Genomic DNA, 22,252 nt, shown 5'->3' with positions numbered 1-22,252 from the left:
TTAAACATGAGATATAATTTGTCTTGTGTATATCTAACGGGCGATTTTTGGTCTCGTAAATCTATAATTTGTTCCCTGGCAAATCGTTTTGGCTTAGGGGAAGTTTCATAACTTTATAAGCTATTTAACTTTACTGTTGTATGGTTAGACTAGATTGAGCGCTGACTTTGTATGTTTGACTGAATTGTTTGCTTTATTTGTATAGCTTCTTGTAACTTTACCTTTTACTTATACTTTTATAATAGCTAATATTGATAAAACTGAAATTTAACAAAAAGAGACTGGGTTGAGTTTTGTCATTTTAAATTTTAATACAACGAATATGATCTGTAATGTTGTTTACTGCAACATCTGTTGTTTAGTACAAATGCACATATTGCCTGGACCATATTAAAATGTTTAATATTTTTATATTATATTTAAAACGAAAAGAGGCAGGTTTGTGTTTTATATTTTGTTTTGTTTTTTTATAAATAGGCAAACGTTATGTGCAGTGAATATATACGCGTTGTTGCCTGAACCACATTTGTGTGGCTATAATGTTTAAGATTTCTTTAAATGAAAACGAAAAGAGTTAGTATGGTGTTTTATAACATATTTCGTTGCCTAAAATATACACAGAGATAGGCGCCGCCCATACCCCCCATAAACGGCTTCAAACCCTTTACAGTCTATGCTTCAAACCAGTTCTTCAGAAAGTCTATGGGTGACGTCACAGACGCTTTGTCCATATTTTTTACAGTCTATGGCTCTAACGCCCCATTTCCAAAATCGCAATTTGCTCACGATTTAAAAATAGTTGGAAAAATTTGGGATATTGTAAGTAATCAACTTAAAATATATAACACTGGCCTTGTGTTTTTGGGATATTTTAAGGCAAAAATTCTTACATATTGTACCTTTAAGAATCGCGAGAACAGCTTAGATCAGGCATAAGCTGGGACTCAACACTTCACCACACCGGTCAGAATCTGAAGTGTCCAACAAATCCCACAACCTGTTGCGCGTTGGACGAGGATTCGATTAGAACTAGTAGGCTACAAACACGAGTAAAAAATAAAATAAAAATAAAAAAAAATCCATGGAGGATGTGCGCAGGCCCGTCGCGACAAGACAGGCAAACCAAGCAATTGCTTGGGGCCCCGAGCTGGCCTGGGGCCCCAAGACAACGACTGGTTAAGAATAAAATGCAACGACAAACTGTGTGAGCGCCCCTTTGATAGTCAATGCAGTAAAGTGCAATGACACTGTTATCGGGATCCCCCTCAAGGGGGCCCCCCTCAGTAGTCGCTGACAGCAGCCAGCCAATCACGCGATCTCTGCTGCCGGCAAAATACAAAAACTCCTCGGGAGTCATCATGAAGCGGAATTATGCTTCAGGAAGCCAGAAAATAATGAAGATAAAGGAATAAGAGGATAAGAAAAAACAAGATAGTGGTAAGTAGGGGTGTAACGATACACGTATTCGTATTGAACCGTTCGGTACGAGGCTTTCGGTTCGGTGTTCGGTACGCGTTTTCAAACCGAACGGTTCGTTGGACTTGGATCATTTTTCCTGCCGACCAAAATTTCGTTATTTCAAATGTAGGCGCGTGGCAAGCGCGCTCATAATGTAGAGACGCCGGCGCGACTACAACATTGCCCAACATCAAATGGCAAACGTAATGTAAGCGGAACGAAACTGCTCGTTATTGTGTGGTTGAAGGACCGTTGTTTATCAGTTTGGACCAGTGCAGCGCGAGCCAATCATGATCATGCGACACTGTTACTATGTTACTACACAGCGCTAATAAGAGATCCAGTAAAGAAAGCATTTGAATTCGCCACAGAAGTAATAACATCGCTGCGAGATCTAGTGAGAAACATTCTCATAGTTTGGCAGGAATAGTAGACTATAATGCCTTCAAGTAACATTACGTCGGTTTTATTTTGACATTATGAATACAATGCAAATGTTAATCTTAACTAAAATAAACATTTGTTTATAACTACTACAATACATAAATACAATTACATTTAATTTTTTCCAAGGAGCTGTTTTGTTTTATATGCTCCTAAGAAGAGTCAATTATAGCTCCAGAATTGCTCAAAGTAAAAATAAATCATATTTTATGATGCTAGTTTTAATTAAAAAAAAGAAGAAAAATAAATAAATCAAGGAAATTGGCATTTCTTTTTTTTTTGCTGTATCGAAAACATACCAAACCGTAACACATGAGTATCGTATTGAACCGAACTGTGAATTTTGTTCCACCCCTAAAGATAGTGGTAAGTGATAAATTCCACTGGATAAAATAGCCCCACTTGTCTTGTACAAATAGTGTAATTTTGCAGCAAGTAGGCTAGAAAAAATATGTTTATGTTAGCTACCTGTCTGACGGCAAATGCTGCTTGTAACAAACAGTTAGGCTAGTGCAACTCTTTTTTTCGAACGGACGGAATATGGTTACATATTATGATGTGTTTTTTTTTTTTGGGGGGGGGGGGGGGGGGGGCTCCATGTCCATTTTGCTTGGGGCCCCCAAATTCCTTCAAACGGCCCTGGATGTGCGAGTCCGGCGGTTATGTAAGAGGTTTAGGCTAGATAGTTTGAGAGATTCATTATCAGTAAAGGCTACCTGACGAAAATGTATTTATTCAATGTTGTCTATATATTTCATCTGCAACAGCATTGTGAACTTTTGTAAAGATATGTTCAGCCATTAACTTTTAAATGCATCATTATTCAAATTGCAAACACGTGAGGAGAGTTTCCAAAGACCCACGACTGGCAGATTAACGTGCTGCAACATTTCTCTCCGAAACGGTAGGAAATTAAATTACATTGAATGTAGGATTTTAACTGTGACAAGATGATTGACAGCAGGGCAGTTTCAGTGACAGGATGTGCGCTGCCCGTTAAAGTAGTAGGCTATGTCCCAAAGCTTAGGCCTACTCTTTTGCTACACACTCAAAAGTATGTACTTTTTCTTCACAAAAAGAGTATACTTTTAGGGCGTATTAGGCTAATTGGGTCGCAGCATTAGTCTGCATGGTCGCCGTGTGCCTATGGGAGGCGTGAGACAGTTTTCCTCACACTCACCAGCAGAGGGCAGACGTTTGTTAGAATTCTTCCGAGAGTCAGCGCTGTGGATAATTATGAACTCCTCACTCTCAGCGTCAGGGCTCGTTTTGTTTGCAAGAACTTAATTTTAGATTTTTAGAATTAATTAACAGCGAGAGCTAGCCCAAGAACCAATATGTCCACGTCAGGCTACTTCAAACAGAGATTGTAAGTAGCCAGACCTCATTAATGTAGGCAATTAGGCCTACTTACCATTAACAAATTAGACTATTAAACTCCGCCTGAAGCAAAAAGTAACAATTTGCAATTCACATAACGTATTGTCCATCGCCATCTATGTTGCAGTGCAGTATGATTGCATGTCCTCCTTCCCTGCCGCCTCGCATGGCGTCACAGCAATTAGCCTGATACATGTCTCTGTGTTCTGCCAATGACCCCAGTGCTCCACTCGTGACTGATAGCAAGTGATGGTGCTGGTTGCAGCAAGAGGACATGGCAAGCAGGAATGATTCCATTGTGGGCCTAACTGGATCATTTTCTCTCAAGTTTCTCACGATATCAAATACACAACAGTACGTGTCTCATTAACAGCAGTCCAGTAGCAGGGTCATTCCAGAATTGGAGGACATTTCATGTCCCACCTATGAAATTTCAAATAATCTATGTATAATATACAAAAAAATGAGTCACTGTGTAAAAAACACTTGTCCTGAAACTAAATATATATAGACTTGAAGATTTTTTTTTCTTAAATATTAATGAAAATAAAAAAAAGTCTATAGTACCCACTTAAATGCCATTTTTCTCTTGTCCCACCTTCTAGATGACCAAATTGAATGTTAAATATAACTGTTAAAATACATTTTAAATATCCCTTTTTTTGCATGATTTTGTTTATATATGCCTCTTTTAATTGTTAAAGCATTTTTTTAATTGATATAAATATTTTAAATAATAGAAATGTTGCAATAAAGTTATGTCCCCAACATCGTGCAACCCTGTTACCGAAATATTTAGACTGGCAGAAGAAGAAGAAAAAAAACAGTGAGTGACATGATACACAGGAAATAACATCACTAAGCAGTTTGCCACCAGAATGGGTAGAACAAAGGTATATTCTCTCTTTGATTTTTCATGTTATTATACAATTTTTAGCCTTGATTGAATGTGTCACTCTAACAAATGCAACCCTGTTACACTTATTATCAGAATAAGACAAATTAATTTGAAGGTTTTCTTCTTCTTTTTTACATAAGTTTGTCCTAAAGACAACAGTTAGAGCTAGCTAAAGAGCAAGTTTCTATTCATGAGAAAAAGCTAACATTAGCATTAATTTGCAACCCTGTTACTCACAACCCTGTTACCATAATTAGAGTAACAGGGTTGAATCTCCTTCAGTCCACTCATAAGGGACAATCTATTCATGTGACCGGTCTTCATTTAATTTACAAACTAAATATTTAGCATCTTAATTAATAAAAATCAATATTAGAAGAATAAATTAATGAAATTTTAAAAGAATAATTCCAGAATACAAAATAATGAAAGAAATATAACAAATGATAATAACAAAAGGAGAGAATTTGAGTGAAATATTAACAAATATAACACCCATTACATTAAGCTAAATAATTAATATAATTTTGATTATAATTTAGCATACATTTCATGTTATTAATGTATTACCCTGTAACTTTTCGCAACCCTGTTACTTAAATTTCAACCCTGTTACCGTATAATTTTTATTAAAATAATAATAAATTACCTTTTTTAGCTCACAGGGGCTTGAGCTATTGTCATTACCGTAGTTTGAAGGATTATATGCATTATGCATTTTAGCAAATACTTGAAAATATATGCTGAAATCAGTCAAATAAAACATGTCAAAAGTAAAAAATTTGGCAAAGATGGAACTCAAAAGTTACTGAAATGAATTTAAATCAATTTAAATCAAGTGATATCTAAAATTAAATATTTATATAGAGTGATTGTGACTTTCTATACCTAATGGCAGGAAATTATATTTAAAAAAATCAATAAATATACTTTTTTCGGGTTCCTGAGTATTGGTAACAGGGTTGCATCCAGCACCAAAAAAAAAAAAAAAAAAGTACTATAAAAAGTGTGCCTTTGATACCTGAGCTGGACGAATCAAATTATTTAATGGTATATTGCCTGTTTTTATGAAATACATAATAAAAAATAGTAAAATAAAGGGCCAATTTTTCAAAATTATGGATGCCTAAATGTCCTCCAATTCTGGAATGACCCAGCACGCAGATGGTGAAGTCTATATTTATAATAATAATAATAATAATTTTTATGTCTAATGTAGCCAATTAGGAACTCCATCGCATGTTTTCATAATTTCTATAGTCTGAGTCATTGGATGTAACTAAGGTTGCGAAGCAAATGGAATGCAGCCCAAGATGAGCCACATGTAAATCATCACTCATCAGCATGAAAAAAAAAAAAAAAAGAGGAGAAACTTAGACGTATTTGGAGATTTAACAGAAATATGTCTAGATTCTGATTGTCGATGCCGATGTGAGTCATGGAACAATGTTAAAAGGTCTTGGTATTTAGTTGCTTTTGAAATAAATAATTTTTGGTGGAGAAAAAAACACACACAAAAAACACGGAATAACTGGTTTTACCATCCTGGTAACGCTCTTTAATTGAGCAATTATTTAGTACAGACATGGAACAAATCCTGCGCAAGATTGCTCACTGTACCCCACAATAGCCTAACTAATTCCTAACGCAAGAAAGCGCTTTGAACTGAAAATTAGAGGAAGCACGCAGTCAGAAGACGAAAGCCACAGCTTCCCCATCAGTGACAGCTGCATGGGATTTATAACGGAATCTTTTAACTGACGCCGTTACATCCCGTTTGATCTCTTTTTACGCATGTACACTTTTCCTTGCGCTTGTGTGAAATATGTTGGTCAGCTGTTAATTAAACTTTGTTTCTCACTTTTAAACACTAGCTGAGCAGCGACTTTTACATGACAGTTAAACTCAAGCGTCTAATTTGAGAATCAAATAGACTCAAATTGCTCTTTTGCATGATGGCGGAATTCCCCATGATAAAAAGATGAGTAGCCTAAGCATGTAGCCATATATTTTTTTCTGCTCACAGATGGATCAGTATAATACAGCAGTAGATCAGAGTTTAACTGTTGGGGAGGGCGAGCATGCCCACACAGAAAACAGTGTTCGTGTGGATTTTATTTTGGGTTCAGTCACATGGGCTGTCTGACAATTGTTAGGCTTGCCTACTACGGAGGCTCTATAAAAGGGAAAATGTGATAGTCTAAATATTTTGCAAAGCATTCAAGGAGACATTTAATTCTAATATCAATTTTCAATTTATTCAGAGTTTAAATTATGCAATCACTTATACAACGAATTTCTATAGCAATTCATGGGGCTCAATTTGTTGACGCTAGTCTCACGTCTTTTGAAAGAGCCGACATATAGCCTAGTGTTGCTATGGTTACCTCCTCGTGCAAACCAAGTCCCTTTAACATATACATTATTTGGGCAAACGCGATTTCTGGTGTATTCTGAATTCAAATGAACGTTTAAAAACGCTGAAACGTTCCTTATGTAATATGCAGGGAAAAAAAAAAACTTTCCGAGAGACCCCCGTCCATCAGTTTGCTTTGACATTTGAGGGGCTAAAGCCTTGATCGCTCATCTTAATAATTCGCATCCGTTTTCTTTTCTTTTTAACATGATTGATTCCTGAAAGGTAGCATAGCCTTGTGGTCTGTCACTGAGACACTGTGTCAATTCAACTTTAGGAACTACGATTTCAAGAACGAGTTGTTATGCAAATAAACATTTGACTATATAAACACATGAATCTTCAACCGTCAGCTTTATTATCAGCCGGCGAAACACTGAAATTCCTTTGTTCATGCAAATTGAATTACCGCAGGCTCGCGTCGGAAAGGACAGCGGATCATGATTGGGAATATTTGCATGCTTATTACGGTAACGCGTTATTTGTGCCCTTGCACGAGCACGCGGAATGGCACAGTAGATTTCCTGTGCGCAGTAAACGTGTGAGTGGAGCGACATCAAAAGCGCGCGCGCTGGAGTAACGCGAGCTGTACACGCAAGACTCAACTGCAGACATAAAGTCACTTTGACGGGCTCTTCTTGTGGGTCAGCGCCACAAGCAGTGACATTATACACTTCCCATTTACTGAAGTGTGTCCATAGAAGCGAAGAAAGTGGCGTTCGCGCGTCACGACCGAAGGATAATTGTACTATATTTTGAGTCCTTTTGACATTTCGCGTTGGTAGTTTCTTGGCTCTCCCGTTGCGTCTACCGGAGATACATATAACAATACGCATGCTACGCGTATTTGGGACCGCTTTGGTGATGCCATGCCCCGCAACCACAGCGGAGATGAGAGCGGCTCCGGCCTCTGGATGAACACTTCTCCCGGGCACGACGCCGAAAGTTACGGATTGAATAATGTGGAATGCGGTAATAGAATGAAGAACAATTGTTCACGGCCGGGGGACGGCCTGTTGTCCGCATCTCATGCCGGCACAGGTGCATCGGTTACGGAAAGAGACCGGGGGAAGCAGGGCGCTCGGCTGAGTCTGCTCGGGAAGCCTCTGGTGTACGGAGCGCAAAGCGGCCGGAGAAACGCGCGCTACCGGAGGTTTCAGAACTACCTGTACAACGTGCTGGAGAGACCCAGATCATGGGCTTTTATCTACCACGCTTTTGTGTAAGTGCAGCGTTTATTAACATTGTGCTTGCGTGATATGGAAAGCGTTGCTTGGTGTCTCAAAGTTTTTCAACTAGAAAATGTACCTGTTGCTTTTAAGTTTTTTTTCCTACTTTTGCCACGTATGAAAGGAAACGTCCCTGGGATGTGGGATCTGTGTATGTTTGATATAGGCCTACAGAGAACAAGATGTGGAATGAAATAGTAAATTATACATTTCTCTTAAGGAGAATGTGATATTCGCCTTTAACTTGATGTTGTGATTACTCTGCCTTTTGTTTTGCGATGATAACAGCAGAGCTTGTTAAGCTGACAGACTACACAGAAAACATCACTGTATCAAAATGCTTGTATTGTTCTTTTAGGACTGGGTCTTGAATTTTCAGTCAACGTATTTTCATAAAAAATGACATGCTAAATGTTCATTCAGAATAAGACTAATAGTTTGATGTGGTCTGATGGGGAAGACTTCAAGAGCTTCTCATTAGACACTGATGAACACTCAGCAGGCGCAAACAGACACAAATATATAGTAACTATTTTTATGTTGTTTGAAATCTAAGACTTTCTTTCTTAACTTGAACACAAAGGGAGAAGTTTTGCAGCATGTCCTGGTTACTCTTTTCCACACATGATTTGGGGACTGGAGCTTCCAATATCATGAAAGTGGTGCTGTTTATCTGCTATATTCCTAGTCTTCATTCATGAAACAGACATATTTGGTTCACAAGTTTAACTTAAGACGGGGAAGATATTCAGCGCATAACATACATTTGGAGGATTCCTCACATACAGCTTTTGTATTACTCCAAAAGACTTGGAATATCAAAACAGGTCTGGAATGACCAGAGGATATAAGCTTGCATCATGGAGTTTATGTTTATTTGGATTCAGTCAAGAGTTTTTTATGCTTTTTCATCTTCATTTCTTTAAGGCACAAATAGATGAGAAGTGACCCAGGTTTATGACGTGGTCAGTCAAATTTCTTCTCCTAAAGAAATCTAATTTCCCGTTTATGTGAAAAGGTCATTTGATGGCATGAGGTTTTGTGCAAATCTTGTGTCCATGCACAGCCTGCTGAAAGACAAGAACAGGCTTCAACATCTGCACATGTTATCTAACTCTTTAAGCGGGAGCTCTTATTTTCATTCCTTCAGTGCTTTGTTTATTCGTGCAGTTGCTCATAAATTCTCGCAAGTCCATTTGGTTTTAGGATTTAATTTCACTTAGTGTTGCATTGTTTGTCCTCAGATGAGCCTTTTATAAGGCTGGGTAGTTGAGACAGGTTATGTTACTGTTTTTTTCGGTCTTGTTGTTGTGTGTTCCACAAGGATAAGGACAAGTCCCAATACGTTTTATTCCTCACCAAGTGTTCTTTGCAAGCCCAAACACCGCACTCTTCAGATAATGAAGGATAATAAGGAGGAGGTGTGTTATGTGAGGGTATGAGAGATAAGGTTTTTGCCTTATCCCTTAAAGGTGGTATCAGTGATTTCAGGCCCAAAAATATTTTATCACATTCATCTAATCTTTCCTAACGATCCGCTAGCTGCCCGCCCCATAAGCATGCCATCAAAAAACGCGTCTCTGTAGGCAGCCTAGGCTCTGAGATCTGCACACAAAAACAATTGGTTTAGCCAAACACTCAAAACCAAAACAAATAGTGTTCCAACCAATCACCGACAGGGGGCGGGCAGCTAGCGGATCGTTAGGAAAGATTAGATGAAAGTGATAAAAATATTTTTGGGCCTGAAATCACTGATACCACCTTTAAAGCCACAGTATAGAATTTTTCTCCACTAGGGGTCGCTAACCTCTTTACAATAACAAAGGCGTAGTTTGATGACGCAACATTTGCTAAGAATTATGGATGTTGTCGTTAACGTCAAGCCGACCGATCTAATGTTTATGGATGACTGAATACATCGATGCTTTTATCGTGACTGTGATATGAAGCAGTTCGGGATTGCTAAGAGACAGCAATCAGCTCCACACGCGACGCGAGCTCCCGTGGATATAAAAGGAATATGGACATTTCATTCTACCGAACTACACGCAGAATTACTACTCACAGGTCAGTTTATTAGACAAATTAAACTTGTGAGGTAACGCAGCGCAGTTTCACTTGGTCTAACATTACACTATCACACTAAACTGCATTTGAGTGTGTTGAAAAGTATGTGTTAGTTTGTCTGTATGAGACTAGCAGTAAGCTAGATCAACATTAGAATAACATACAGATCATATTCTAACATTTTATCATTGTTGAACTATATAAAATTGATTAGTTTTATGTAAATGTGCTCACCTGTTTAATAAAGTACATGTAGGAGCGGTCAAAGTCTCGGACGTGGAGCTCTCGTTTATATACTGTCTATGGGAGCTCTAGGCATCTCGAAAACACCGCGCTGATATTGATTCTCGTTTTAGTTCTCTTTTTTATCCAAAGTCTGCTTGCCATAGTCCATAATGTTTGAACGAGACAACAACAGAGTGCAGATAGACATTGCGAACTCCACAGTTGTCTGCGTCTGTCGCTTTGGTTAATCAGAGGGCTCTGCTCATAGCTCTGGTTACCATGGCAGTACGAGCGGAAACCATAGGCGGAAACCAGGGACAATGCGGATATGACGCCATTTACTGCGACAAAACGGAAATAAAGACACGGTCCGTGTCTTCGAATTAAAATATTAATTTCTCTGGATTTAGAAGTTAATTGGAACTGTCGGGATAATGTAAATACACAACTTTAAAAAATATATAACTATATAAATAAATATATAGATATAGTGATTTTTTTATATTTTTAAAGCAAAAAAAAAATACATATTGTGCCTTTAAATGTTTATCATCGTCAGATTTTTGCGATAAGGATTATTGGTCTACATCAGGGAATATTTAGAGTATTATTAATTAGGCTACTTTTAAACTGACATCCTATTATTATTATTATTATTATTATTATTATTATTATTAAGCAGATATTTTAGTATCTTATGATATTATTTTCTTTCAGATCTATTTCGAAAATGGTTCACAAAAGATGATGTTGTCTTGTTGGCATCAGTTTTGTTTATTTTTTTCTATTGATTTTACAAACAACCACCTGTTTAGAAATGGTATAAGTGAAGTCAATTGTTGGTCCTGCATTTTTCTCTAGAATGCCTGCAAGTTTGTGTAAATTACAATATCGGGTCAAAATGCAATGAACATGTAATCTGTTTTGTCTCTAGGGTGAATCTGAATGTTAATTAACGGTAAGCAAAGTACAATAATAATTTAGTAATGTATATTGAGCAGAAGCAGGATTTACTTTAGATAAGCCACACTGATGTATAAATCGTCTCTTTATTTAAAACCCTCTCCTCTCACTGTTGTGCCGCACTCCTCATGAGACATCCTTGGGACAAACTTGGGGGTGCGACTTTCCGGGAAGCCCGACGTTTACTCAGGAAGCCCTTCTCCCATGCTACCAGCATATTCGCTGCTTGGGTCACAACCGACTAAATGCGCTATGCTATTGGTAGTTATAGGTGCGTTTGAGCCCCCCCGGGATTATGTGTTTTATCACTAATAGATCACACACAGAGAGAGAAAGAGAATAATTATTAAATCAAAACAGAATATAAAATGATTCAATAATCTAAGCAGTTTGGGAACGCAAGCTCTGTCACGTCAATGCAACTCTGTGTTAAAAATATTACATTACATCCTAATGAAATCATTAAAAAGCTCAGTCTTCAGAATTTTCACCTTCTTCCTTCAGCCCTGATGCTTTTCAGCAGATGCTTGGCCTCGAAGCCTCATAAAAGTGTGACACTTGAAGGTGATTGACAGCTGCTAGAGGAGAAAGAGACAGCAGGCATTTGAAAGGAAAGTGACAGAGGCCATGTTGCTCTTTTTTATGTCAGTCAGGCAGAGAGCAGAGCCTTTTTTCTGAGGGGCTTTTAAAAAATGGTGCTCATAATATTAGCTAACTCTGTAAAAAAGAATCAGAAAAAACTCGGCTGAGTGACACAATTTTCCCATTGTTTAGAGAACATTCACACAGAACGCGGTTTTCCATTCGAATGCGCTTTTACATTGTTTTTCTATGTAAACACGCACTAGATGAGGTGTATAACCGCTGGGCTCGCGTCTTGTGTTTTTTGCAACATCTCGAGCATTACACGTTCTAAAAATGTGGTGCTCAAGCTGAGACCTTGCATTTTTGCCCCCATTCCACTGCCCATTCCACTTCTTGTCTAAGACTTGACACATTTATTTTTTAGAACCTGTTAACTATTTTGGTTTTCACTCTTGCACTGGCATTTCAGGCATGTGATAGTTTGACCCTTTGACGTGTGATCATTCTAGTCTGGTCCCTAATCAAATATTGTTTATCTTCAATGAGCCAATAGTAGCCCCTAAATTCAAGACGCTATTTATGTTTCAACTAAGTTTAATTGTGCAACGCAAAACTATTTAGCCTAGGAGTACGTAATAAATCTTCTTTTGCTGGCGCTGAGCATTTTCATATTTCACAACTTTTCAGGGTTTTCAACCACATAATGTTTATTTTAGGTTTCAGACATTTAAATACACATAAGTACAAGCAAAAATATTTATAATTTGTCAAATACAAACTGATGTCTATGGAAGCAGAAAATTAAGCGGGGGAAAAACGGTTCATTCATGTCAGAAACACATTGTATTTCAAGTTTACTTTATTCTTTGCCCAGTTCACCAGCCACTTTCTTTCATGTCTTTCTGAAGAAGTGGATGTATTACCTTTTGTACATCCAACAGACTGATTCTATTTCAAAATCAATAGCTTGTGAATATTTTAAATGAAAAATAAAAATAAATAAAACTGATACATCAGTCATTAAGCGCCATTGTGGTTGAGGCGTGTCAAACTTGAGGTGTCTCAATGGAAATAGAAATGTGACACATTCTGAAATAACGGCCATCTTAAATATGTCACCCAGGGGGCTCAGTTCGAATATTTTAAATGTGTGTCACTGAAGTCAAATGAAACACACCACTGCCATGTTTTAAGCATGTTGGTGGAGTTGTTATTGACCTCTTGGTGGCTATGCTGCTCTGTTTTGCTGTAACATTTTACCGTACTCTCCCCCTTCACACTTTCCACATATACCACACATTACATATGCAGATCACTGTGTCACCATTTCCTCTATACGGCTGTTTTCTAGTTAGGTAATGATTTTCAAAGACATAGTTCACCCAAAAAATGACAAAAAAAATGTGTTTATGCAGTGAACGCCTACAATGGGCCTAAATGACGTTCTTTTTGAAGGACAAAAGACTTTTCAAAATATCTTCTTCTGAAATGATCCCTTTAGTCAATGTAAACTGCATTTCATAATCCACTTACATCAATAATGTGATGTAAAAGTGTAAAGGTATTCAATGAGAATAAATGTTGGGCAGGAGTGGATTGGATCGTAAAAAAAAAGTGAGAGTTCTACACCAGAATGCAGCCAGACTGAATATTAAGTTAATAAAAAGCTTTTTGACTATTGGTTAGCATTTTCCAATATCTGAGATGGACTGGCCCTCCATCCAGGGTGTTTTCCTGTGGGATAGGCTCCAGTATCCCTGTGACCCTACATGGGACAGGCAGTTTGGAAAATGGAAGTGTGAATGGATTAACCCAGCCTTTCTCAAACTTTTTTCAGTCAGGGCACCTTTCAAAAGTGCATAAAATCTCAAGGCACCCCAGTGTAAAATATAATTTAAAAACACTGCATAACCCAAATGCAAATGCAAATTATATATATGTATATATATATATATATTTATCTAAAATGAATTGACAATTTTATTAATCCGTTCATAATATGTTTAACCCTTTCACACGTAAATTTAATATATTCTGGCTGACCCCCCCAGCGTGAGTTTTTCAAGGGGACCGTTATTTAGAATGTGTCACTTTATGGTTTCCATGGTGACGCGTCATTGCTTGTCACGTGACACACCGCAGCAACAACAGAGATGAATGAATTAGGATCTGCTTTTATGTCATTTTTACTTTTTTATTCAAAATATTCACAAATTTGTTAGATATGGCATGAAATATCTGATATTCCGATTGTCAAATATATGCAAGAGGAAGTGTTTTGTTCCCTTTCAAGGGAACTCCCGTTGCGTCGAGAATGACGCTATGGGGAACGCTTTGCGTGATGACGTCTTGAAGCACATGTAAAATCAGTCCAATGGTGTGGCGGAACGTCAGAGGCGGGTGACGTCACGTACCAGGAAGCTATAAAAGCCGGCCCGAAACAGAAAACGAAAGCTTTCTGAGTCTTCAGTTGCGCTCTGTGTTGAAATCTGTCCTTGTTATTTGGTGTTGTCTGTCTATATATATATATATATATTATTCAGTATGGCGAGCAAGCAGCAGTATCGAGTGTGTGTCCATCCCTGCCCGCGTTATTTAACGGGAGGTGACACACACACTCTTTGTGTTGTTTGTTTGGGAGAGGAGCATGCCCAGTCAGCACTCGAGGGTGGTGACTGTGTGCATTGCTGTGCGCTTCCATTGCGTACGCTCCGATCCCGTTTGGCTCGGTTCAATCCCGACCACGTTCCCCAGGGCTCGGGTCCCGCCGCGGCTGAGGCTCGGCGGCGATCTCAGACCTGGGGTTCGCAAATGGATCTGTCAGTGGATGTTGAGACGGGCTCTGCCTTATCTCAGCCTCTTACTGACAGATCCAGTGCCTCTCATCAGGGTGTGGAAGCACGCGCTGCGGTTTCTTCCCCCCCGATGGAGGCACCAGTACTGCAACTATCCAGCTCTGAGGAGTTGGATGTTGTGAGTATTGAAGCTGAGTCTGAGGATTCGCCACCTCAGTCTCACGCGTTTGAGGAACTGCTCGATGTGATTACTAGAGCCGTTGACAGACTGTCTATTGAGTGGCCAGAGGATAGGCAGGACGTTCGTTCGAAAAGCAAACTCGACGAGCGCTTCCTGCCATCTCGTGCGCAGCCCCAGCGCAGGAGTCTTCCGTTTTTCCCCGATCTCCACACCGAGGTGTCGAGATCGTGGGGGAAACCAGTTTCATATAGAGTTTTTACACCAAACACATCCCACTACTCTTCTATTCACAAATATAAAGAGCATGGTTATGGGGAGATGCCGAAGGTGGAAGAGACGCTTGCGAGCTATCTCTCTCCAGCAACGGCATCTTCCCTAAAGACTCCTACACTTCCTTCTAAACCAGTGAAAATGACATCTTCACTGGTTCATAAATCGTATGCAGCCGCTGGTCAAGCAGCAGCGTGTCTGCATACGATGTCCATTATGCAGGCCTATCAGGCTGAATTGCTGGGTGATTTAGAGGAGGGCGGGGGAATTGGTCCAGATACGGTGGCTGAACTACGCAGAGCCACAGACCTGTCTCTCAGGGCCACCAAGGAGACCGCTAAATCAATCGGGCGGTCTATGGCAGCCCTGGTGGCCACTGAGAGGCATCTGTGGCTCAATCTGAGTGACATAAAAGATAAAGAAAAGCATGTTCTCTTAGATGCTCCGGTCTCCACTGTTGGTCTGTTTGGCGATGCTGTTAACAGTGCGGTTGCTAAATCTCAAGAAGCTTCTAAACAGGCAGTTGCGCTTCAAAAACTTCTCCCCCGCCGTTCATTCTTTGAGGCTGCTGAGCGGGAGCAGCCTCACTCCTCTAAAGAGAGCGATGAACATCGTGCCACTCAAAAACAGAGCGTGTCCTCCCGTGCTCCCCCACAAAAATCACGGGGACACGGAGGGCGCGCTCAAACCCAGCAATCTTCGAGGGGTAGGACGGATCTGCGGACCGTCATTACCGCCAAGAAGGCTGCTGGGAAAAAGTCCTGCAGACCGTGGAAAAAGGGTATCAGATACAATTCAAAAAACGCCCACCTCGGTTTATGGGGGTCCTGCCCACAGTGGTGGGCCCCGAGCAGGTTCTGGTTATGGAACAGGAAGTAAACACTCTGTTAGAGAAAGGGGCCATAGAATATGTACCTCCCTCCAACAGGGAAACCGGATTTTACAGCCGGTATTTCATAGTTCCGAAAAAGGACGGGGGATTGCGTCCCATTTTAGATCTTCGAGTTCTGAACGAGTCAGTCATGCAGCTCAAGTTCAAAATGTTAACATTGAGACAGATCGTGCCACAGATCAGGTCCGAGGACTGGTTTGTCACGATAGACCTCAAGGACGCATATTTCCATATTTCCATCCGTCCGTGTCATTGGAAGTTCCTGAGGTTTGCTTTCGGGGGCAAAGCATACCAATATCGTGTTCTTCCATTCGGCCTAGCTTTATCACCCCGCACTTTCACCAAATGCATGGATGCAGCTCTGGCGCCGCTGCGCCTCCAAGGTATTCGCATCATGAACTACATCGACGATTGGTTGATTTTAGCTCAGTCGCATCAGTTGGCGGTTCAACATCGAGATGTTGTTCTCGCCCACATGAAAGAGTTGGGGTTACGGCTGAACGCCAAGAAGAGTGTGCTTTCTCCACTCCAGAGGACCACTTTTTTAGGCGTAGTTTGGGATTCAGTGTCGATGCAGGCGCGCCTGTCACCGCCACGTATAGAGTCCATCCTTGCAGCTGTGAAAAGTGTAAAGCTAGGCCAGCTACTCACTGTCAAACAGTTCCAGAGACTGTTGGGTCTCATGGCAGCAGCGTCCAACGTGATACCTTTTGGACTGCTACACATGAGGCCCCTGCAGTGGTGGCTCAGGACCAGGGGGTTTTCCCCGAGGGGCAACCCATTTCGCACAATCAGGGTCACGCGGCGATGCTTACGTGCCCTGGTTATGTGGAAGAAACCTTGGTTCCTGTCCCAGGGCCCAGTGTTGGGAGCTCCTTGTCGTCGCAAACTGCTAACGACGGATGCTTCCCTCACGGGTTGGGGAGCGATCCTGGAGGGTCGCTCAGCTCAAGGTCTGTGGGAAGACCATCATCGTTCCTGGCATATCAATCGCCTAGAGATGTTAGCTGTCTTCCGGGCTCTGAGGAGCTTTATCACAGATCTCAGGGGACACCATGTGCTAGTACATACGGACAACACGTCGGTAGTCGCCTATATCAACCACCAAGGGGGTTTGCGCTCGCGCCCGTTATCCAACTTGGCACGCCATATCCTCTTGTGGTCCCAGGGGAAGTTACTGTCACTCAGGGCAGCTTACATCCCCGGGGTCCAGAATTTAGGAGCAGACACTCTGTCGAGGCAGGGGCCGAGGCCCGGGGAATGGAGGCTCCACCCCGAGGTGGTGGAGCTGATATGGAGGGAGTTCGGCCAAGCACAAGTGGATCTGTTTGCGTCTCGAGAGACTTCTCACTGTCCACTTTGGTTCTCCCTCACGCATCCAGCTCCTCTGGGACTGGATGCTATGGTTCAGACGTGGCCGAGGCTACGTCTGTACGCCTTTCCCCCAGTGGCTCTGCTCCCGGGAGTTCTGGAGAGAGTTCGCAGGGACCGGGTTTGCCTGCTTCTGATAGCCCCGCGCTGGCCGGGCAGAGTATGGTTTCCCGATCTGGTCTCCCTCCTCGACGGGCATCCTCTGGAGTTACCCGTCAGGAGAGACCTTCTGTCCCAGGCAGGGGGCTCAATATATCACCCCCGCCCAGAACTGTGGAACCTGTGGGCTTGGCCTCTGAGGGGGCCCAGCTCATAGAGTCAGGTCTCTCAACTGAGGTTGTTGAGACCATTCTACAGTCCAGAGCTCCCTCCACGAGGAAACTTTATGCCCTGAAGTGGAGAGTCTTCACTTCTTGGTGTAGTGACCGTCGGTTGGACCCAGTTAACTGCCCAATTGGTACAGTGCTGGAGTTCCTGCAAGACCGGTTCACGGCAGGTCTGACCCCGTCCACTTTAAAGGTTTATGTGGCGGCCATAGGTGCTTACCACATTCCTTTGGGTGGAATGTCTGTGGGGAAAGACCCTTTGATATCTCGTTTCCTTCGTGGCACTTGGAGGCTGAGGCCTGCAGTTCGCTCTAGGGTTCCGCCTTGGGACCTGTCCATTGCATTACAAGGCTTGTCCCTGGCCCCCTTTGAGCCCATTGAGGAGGTTCCTGAGAAGTTTTTAACTCTGAAAGCTCTTTTTCTCCTTGCTATTTCTTCTCTCAAGAGAATAGGGGATCTTCAAGCATTGTCAGTTGCTCCGTCATGCTTAGAGTTTGCTCCGGGTATGGTTAAAGCGTTTCTTCATCCAAGACCGGGTTATATCCCCAAGGTCCCCACTAATGTGGTCAGACCTGTTGTTCTGCAGGCCTTCTGTCCTCCTCCCTTTCAAAATGCTGACCAGGAGGCTAATAATTTGCTTTGCCCTGTGCGGGCGTTAGACGCATATGTCCACAGAGCTGCCCTGTGGCGTAAAAGTGATCAATTATTTGTGTGCTTTGGGTCCCCTAACAAAGGAGGTCCAGTGTCTAAGCAAAGGATGAGCAAGTGGGTGGTCGAGGCTATCTCACTTGCTTATGAGGCGGCTGGGCAGCCTTCTCCTTTGGCTGTCCGGTCGCACTCGACGAGGAGTATGGCGGCCTCTAAGGCCCTTATTTCAGGAGTTTCTTTACAGGACGTCTGTGATGCGGCAGGCTGGTCCTCACCGCACACTTTCGTCAGGTTTTACTCTCTGGATCTAGACTCTGCTCCAGGGTCTCATGTTTTGTCTTCCTAATGCTGCTCTCTAGATTTCACACAGGACAGACATTCGTAGCTATGGAGGCGTTGGTATAGACGTTCCCCATAGCGTCATTCTCGACGCAACGGGAGTTCCCTTGAAAGGGAACGCCTCGGTTACGACTGTAACCTCGGTTCCCTGAAGAGGGAACGAGCGTTGCGTCGCCTTGCCATATCTCCTTCATGCCTGTCAGCTCGACTTCAGACTTTTACGAAGCTTTCGTTTTCTGTTTCGGGCCGGCTTTTATAGCTTCCTGGTACGTGACGTCACCCGCCTCTGACGTTCCGCCACACCATTGGACTGATTTTACATGTGCTTCAAGACGTCATCACGCAAAGCGTTCCCCATAGCGTCATTCTCGTCGCAACGCTCGTTCCCTCTTCAGGGAACCGAGGTTACAGTCGTAACCGAGGCGTTTTTTAAACAACCATTATAACGATCGCGTTAGTTGAGCTGTATGCGCGATGGGCGCCGCCATGTTAGTTTGTGCCGCAGACGCAGTTCAGAGAATCGGATCTGTTGGATTTACAACAAGTGAATTCATCCACTTCACCCGAAATACACAAAAGTAAGTGGCAGGTGAACTGGGAGAAGAATAGAGTAAATATTAAAGTTACTTACACAATGTGTATCTGATATGAATACAACTAATTATAATATAAATTATTATTATTGCCTCTTCCTTTGACAGAAATGTATTGTTTTTTTTAGTAATTATGTCTGAAACCTAAAACAAACATTATGTGGATGAAAACACTGAAAAGTTGTGACAGCTGAGCGCGCCTGTCTCTGGCTCAGCCCCAGCCAACGAAAGCACATTTGAATTTAGCAGTTGATCACGTCATGCACTGACCGTTCTAATCACACCGGTGCTCCAGGGACCAGCCTAGACTGTTCGTACGTGCGAAAGGGTTAAAAGAAGAAGAATGTATTTATGTAAATTCAAATATATTTATATATGAAATGTCAGATTTTTTATTTTTTTTTAGCCTACGTAATTTTTTGGCGGCACCCCTGACACAGTCAGGGGGCACCCACTTTGAGAAAGGCTGGATTAACCAGTAGCCAATGTGAAGTGATATCAAATTGCTCACTTTAAGAGCAGGAACATACTTGTACATGAAAGACAATATTTTAATATAATTTTGACTTTATGCTTCTGTTGCCAAAAAGAATATATGTTGGAGCTCTTTTGGAAAGAAAGTCTCAGAGAGTCAAACTAAAAGTCTGTGAAAGAGGTAGTGAGATAAAAGGCAAGGTATTTTGATCAAATCAAACTCTTTGTTTCACTTTAACGCCACATTGAACAGGGAGACAGTTATACACATGTTTAAGGTTTTAGAAGACACTCTCTGTAGTGTCTTACAAACAGACACGTCCTCTCACAGACTCACACACCACCATACAGGAAGCTGCCGGTCACATTGTGAAACCGCACTCACATTGTGAGCACTTGCAGATATAACTCTACCCATACACTCAGATAAAGGGCAAACTGTACTTCTCCTTCTCATAACGAACTTGCTTAATAGACAAACACATACACAATGAGTCACATATATGTTTGTAAAGTTCATAGTTTTAGTAAATGAGGCATTCAGGACTTTATGTGTTTTCCCTGGTTTCTCCGGGCTGCCCCCACTGTTGAATATATTTACCACAACGAAAGCTTATTGCAGGTGTAGTATTTGAGCTGAGAAGAGGAACAGTCAGAGGAACTTTCTGCAGATGCAGTTCCTGTAGTTCCTGTAGTTCAGATGACGGTTCACTTGGGACCGGTTTAACCTGGCAACTAAACAAAATGCAATAGCCTCAGTTTGTGTTTCTCTATGCTTCTTGTACATTTGATGACACTTTCAAAGTGAAATATCCACTGAGTGGCACTAAAAGCTATTCAGCCTTATCTGAAAGGTGAATGTTTTATTATGTTGGTTGTTGTACATATTGTGGCAATTTGGAAATTAAATGTTGGACGAGTGGCCCTAAAAATGTTTATGGCACCTATAAACCCTACCATAAACCTAACCGCTAATGCTAACAAAAGTAAATGTGAGATAAAAACAGAATTTCTATAGCAATCATGCTGATTTTAACTTGCTTCTACAAGTCTTCAAGCTTTTTTTATTGTGACTCTTCTTGTTTCATGGAATTTACATTTAATACCCAAGCACTCTGCATCGCAAGTGCAATGCTGTACCAGTTGAGCTATCAAGCAAGTTTGTTACATCAGAACAGCCATACATGTGGAGCTATGTTTGGGGTCATAACATATATTGTGAAAGGAACGGCATGAAAATATGTCTTTATTAATTGATAATCTGACCTTTCATCATTCAAATTCAATCTGGAAACTTTCCATTGAGTCTATGTTGGAAAAAACACTATGCAAGTTGATAAACAAAAGGAGGACAGAAGGAATAGGGTTTGAATGGAATAGGGTTTGTGCAAAAAAAGATCTAAGAGGACCAAACCTATTAGATAGGGTGACAAGACAATCCCTGTTTTTGAAGGCCTGTCCCCAATTGGAGTTCTACTTGAAAATGTCTCCTGTGAAATAACACTTAAATGCTGATTTATACTTCTGCGTCGGACCTACGCCGAAACCTCTACGCTATAGGCAAGGCGTTGGTTTTCATTTATACTTCTGCGTCGTTGTCCGCGTTGACGCGCAATTACATGCAGAGGGAGCATGTGAAACCCGAGGGAGTGGTTCTAGCAGACCAATCACAGCGCTTGTGTCTGCGCAGAATTGACGCGTTGTTTCATTTTTGGAGAGGTGCACGTCAGGGTATGCCGAAGAGTACGTGTGCTACACACAGCCTACGACGTAGCAACGGCGTGAGTTAGATGCACAAGTATAAATTGGGCTTTAGTGTGCTAGATACGCCACATGCCACAATAGCATTGCATACAGTGTCATTCCATCTTTGTTTTGAGTTTTAGAAAAAAGGAATATATATATATATATAGGCCTATATACACACACACTGTACTGTATGTGTGTGTGAGTGTATTGACCACTGACTTTTTCATATTGACCCTAGTTATTATTTTAGAATATTGTCCACTTGTGTTTAGCCTTCAGATTTGAAGCATGCAATTGAATAAATGCTTTAGTGTGTATATGTGTGTATGTATTGGGTGTGAGTGTGAAATGAGAGACAGAGAGAGAGCCTTGTTTGCATGTTTCCAAATGAAAGAACCTCTCTTACCAGCTTTGGCTTGCCGTTTCCACTAGGTCCAATCCAACCCCCAATACCTTCCAAAATAAACAATCCAGTGTTAATGCATTTTTTTTTTCTTTCACCTTTCACCATGTTACAGATGGAAAAACAAGCATGAGTCTGATGAATGTCTGTTCAAAATCTGAATGTTCAAAATGTCTTGTACTTTTGAATCGTGTGTTTACAAGAGTCTTCATAAATATTCAGTCAATAATGGTTTAGATGGCAAAAATGGCAGTTTATATATCAAAAGTAATTTTTCATGATATAATATGCATCACGTACTTGTGTGTCTGCTTTGAATTCATAATTGAAATATGCCCATGTTCCCAGATAGTGTACCTTTGTTGACCTTCTGTATTTCTTTAGATTTATTTGCGATGATGAAGTTTGAAGTCAGAGGGTAGCTCATATTTAAGGTCTTTCTCTTTGAGAGTGAACCAGTCTTAGAGGTCAGGTCAGCCATAGTTCCCAGAGCGGTTCTCAGGTCTGACCTAATCCTCCTTTGCCCTCTTCTCTTGCTATTAACCA

At 41.2% G+C, this 22,252-nt stretch overlaps 1 protein-coding gene across 1 annotated transcript in view; it reads left to right on the top strand.

Moving 5' to 3' along the window:
• Window positions 1–7,108: 7,108 nt before the first annotated feature.
• Window positions 7,109–22,252, top strand: part of kcnq5b (potassium voltage-gated channel, KQT-like subfamily, member 5b) — a 135,461-nt gene continuing 120,317 nt past the window's right edge. Inside the window, exon 1 of the mRNA XM_081362521.1 lies at window positions 7,109–7,818. Within this exon, the coding sequence (XP_081218647.1) occupies window positions 7,466–7,818 (353 nt within the window). The 5' untranslated portion in view covers window positions 7,109–7,465. The remainder of the gene's footprint in view (window positions 7,819–22,252) is intronic.

This window comes from Scardinius erythrophthalmus (genome assembly GCF_964197995.2).
Source record: "Scardinius erythrophthalmus genome assembly, chromosome: 3".
In the NCBI taxonomy this organism is placed as follows: Eukaryota; Metazoa; Chordata; class Actinopteri; order Cypriniformes; family Leuciscidae; genus Scardinius; species Scardinius erythrophthalmus.
Note: the sequence above shows the minus strand (reverse complement) of the source record. Positions and strands in the feature narration are given on the sequence as shown.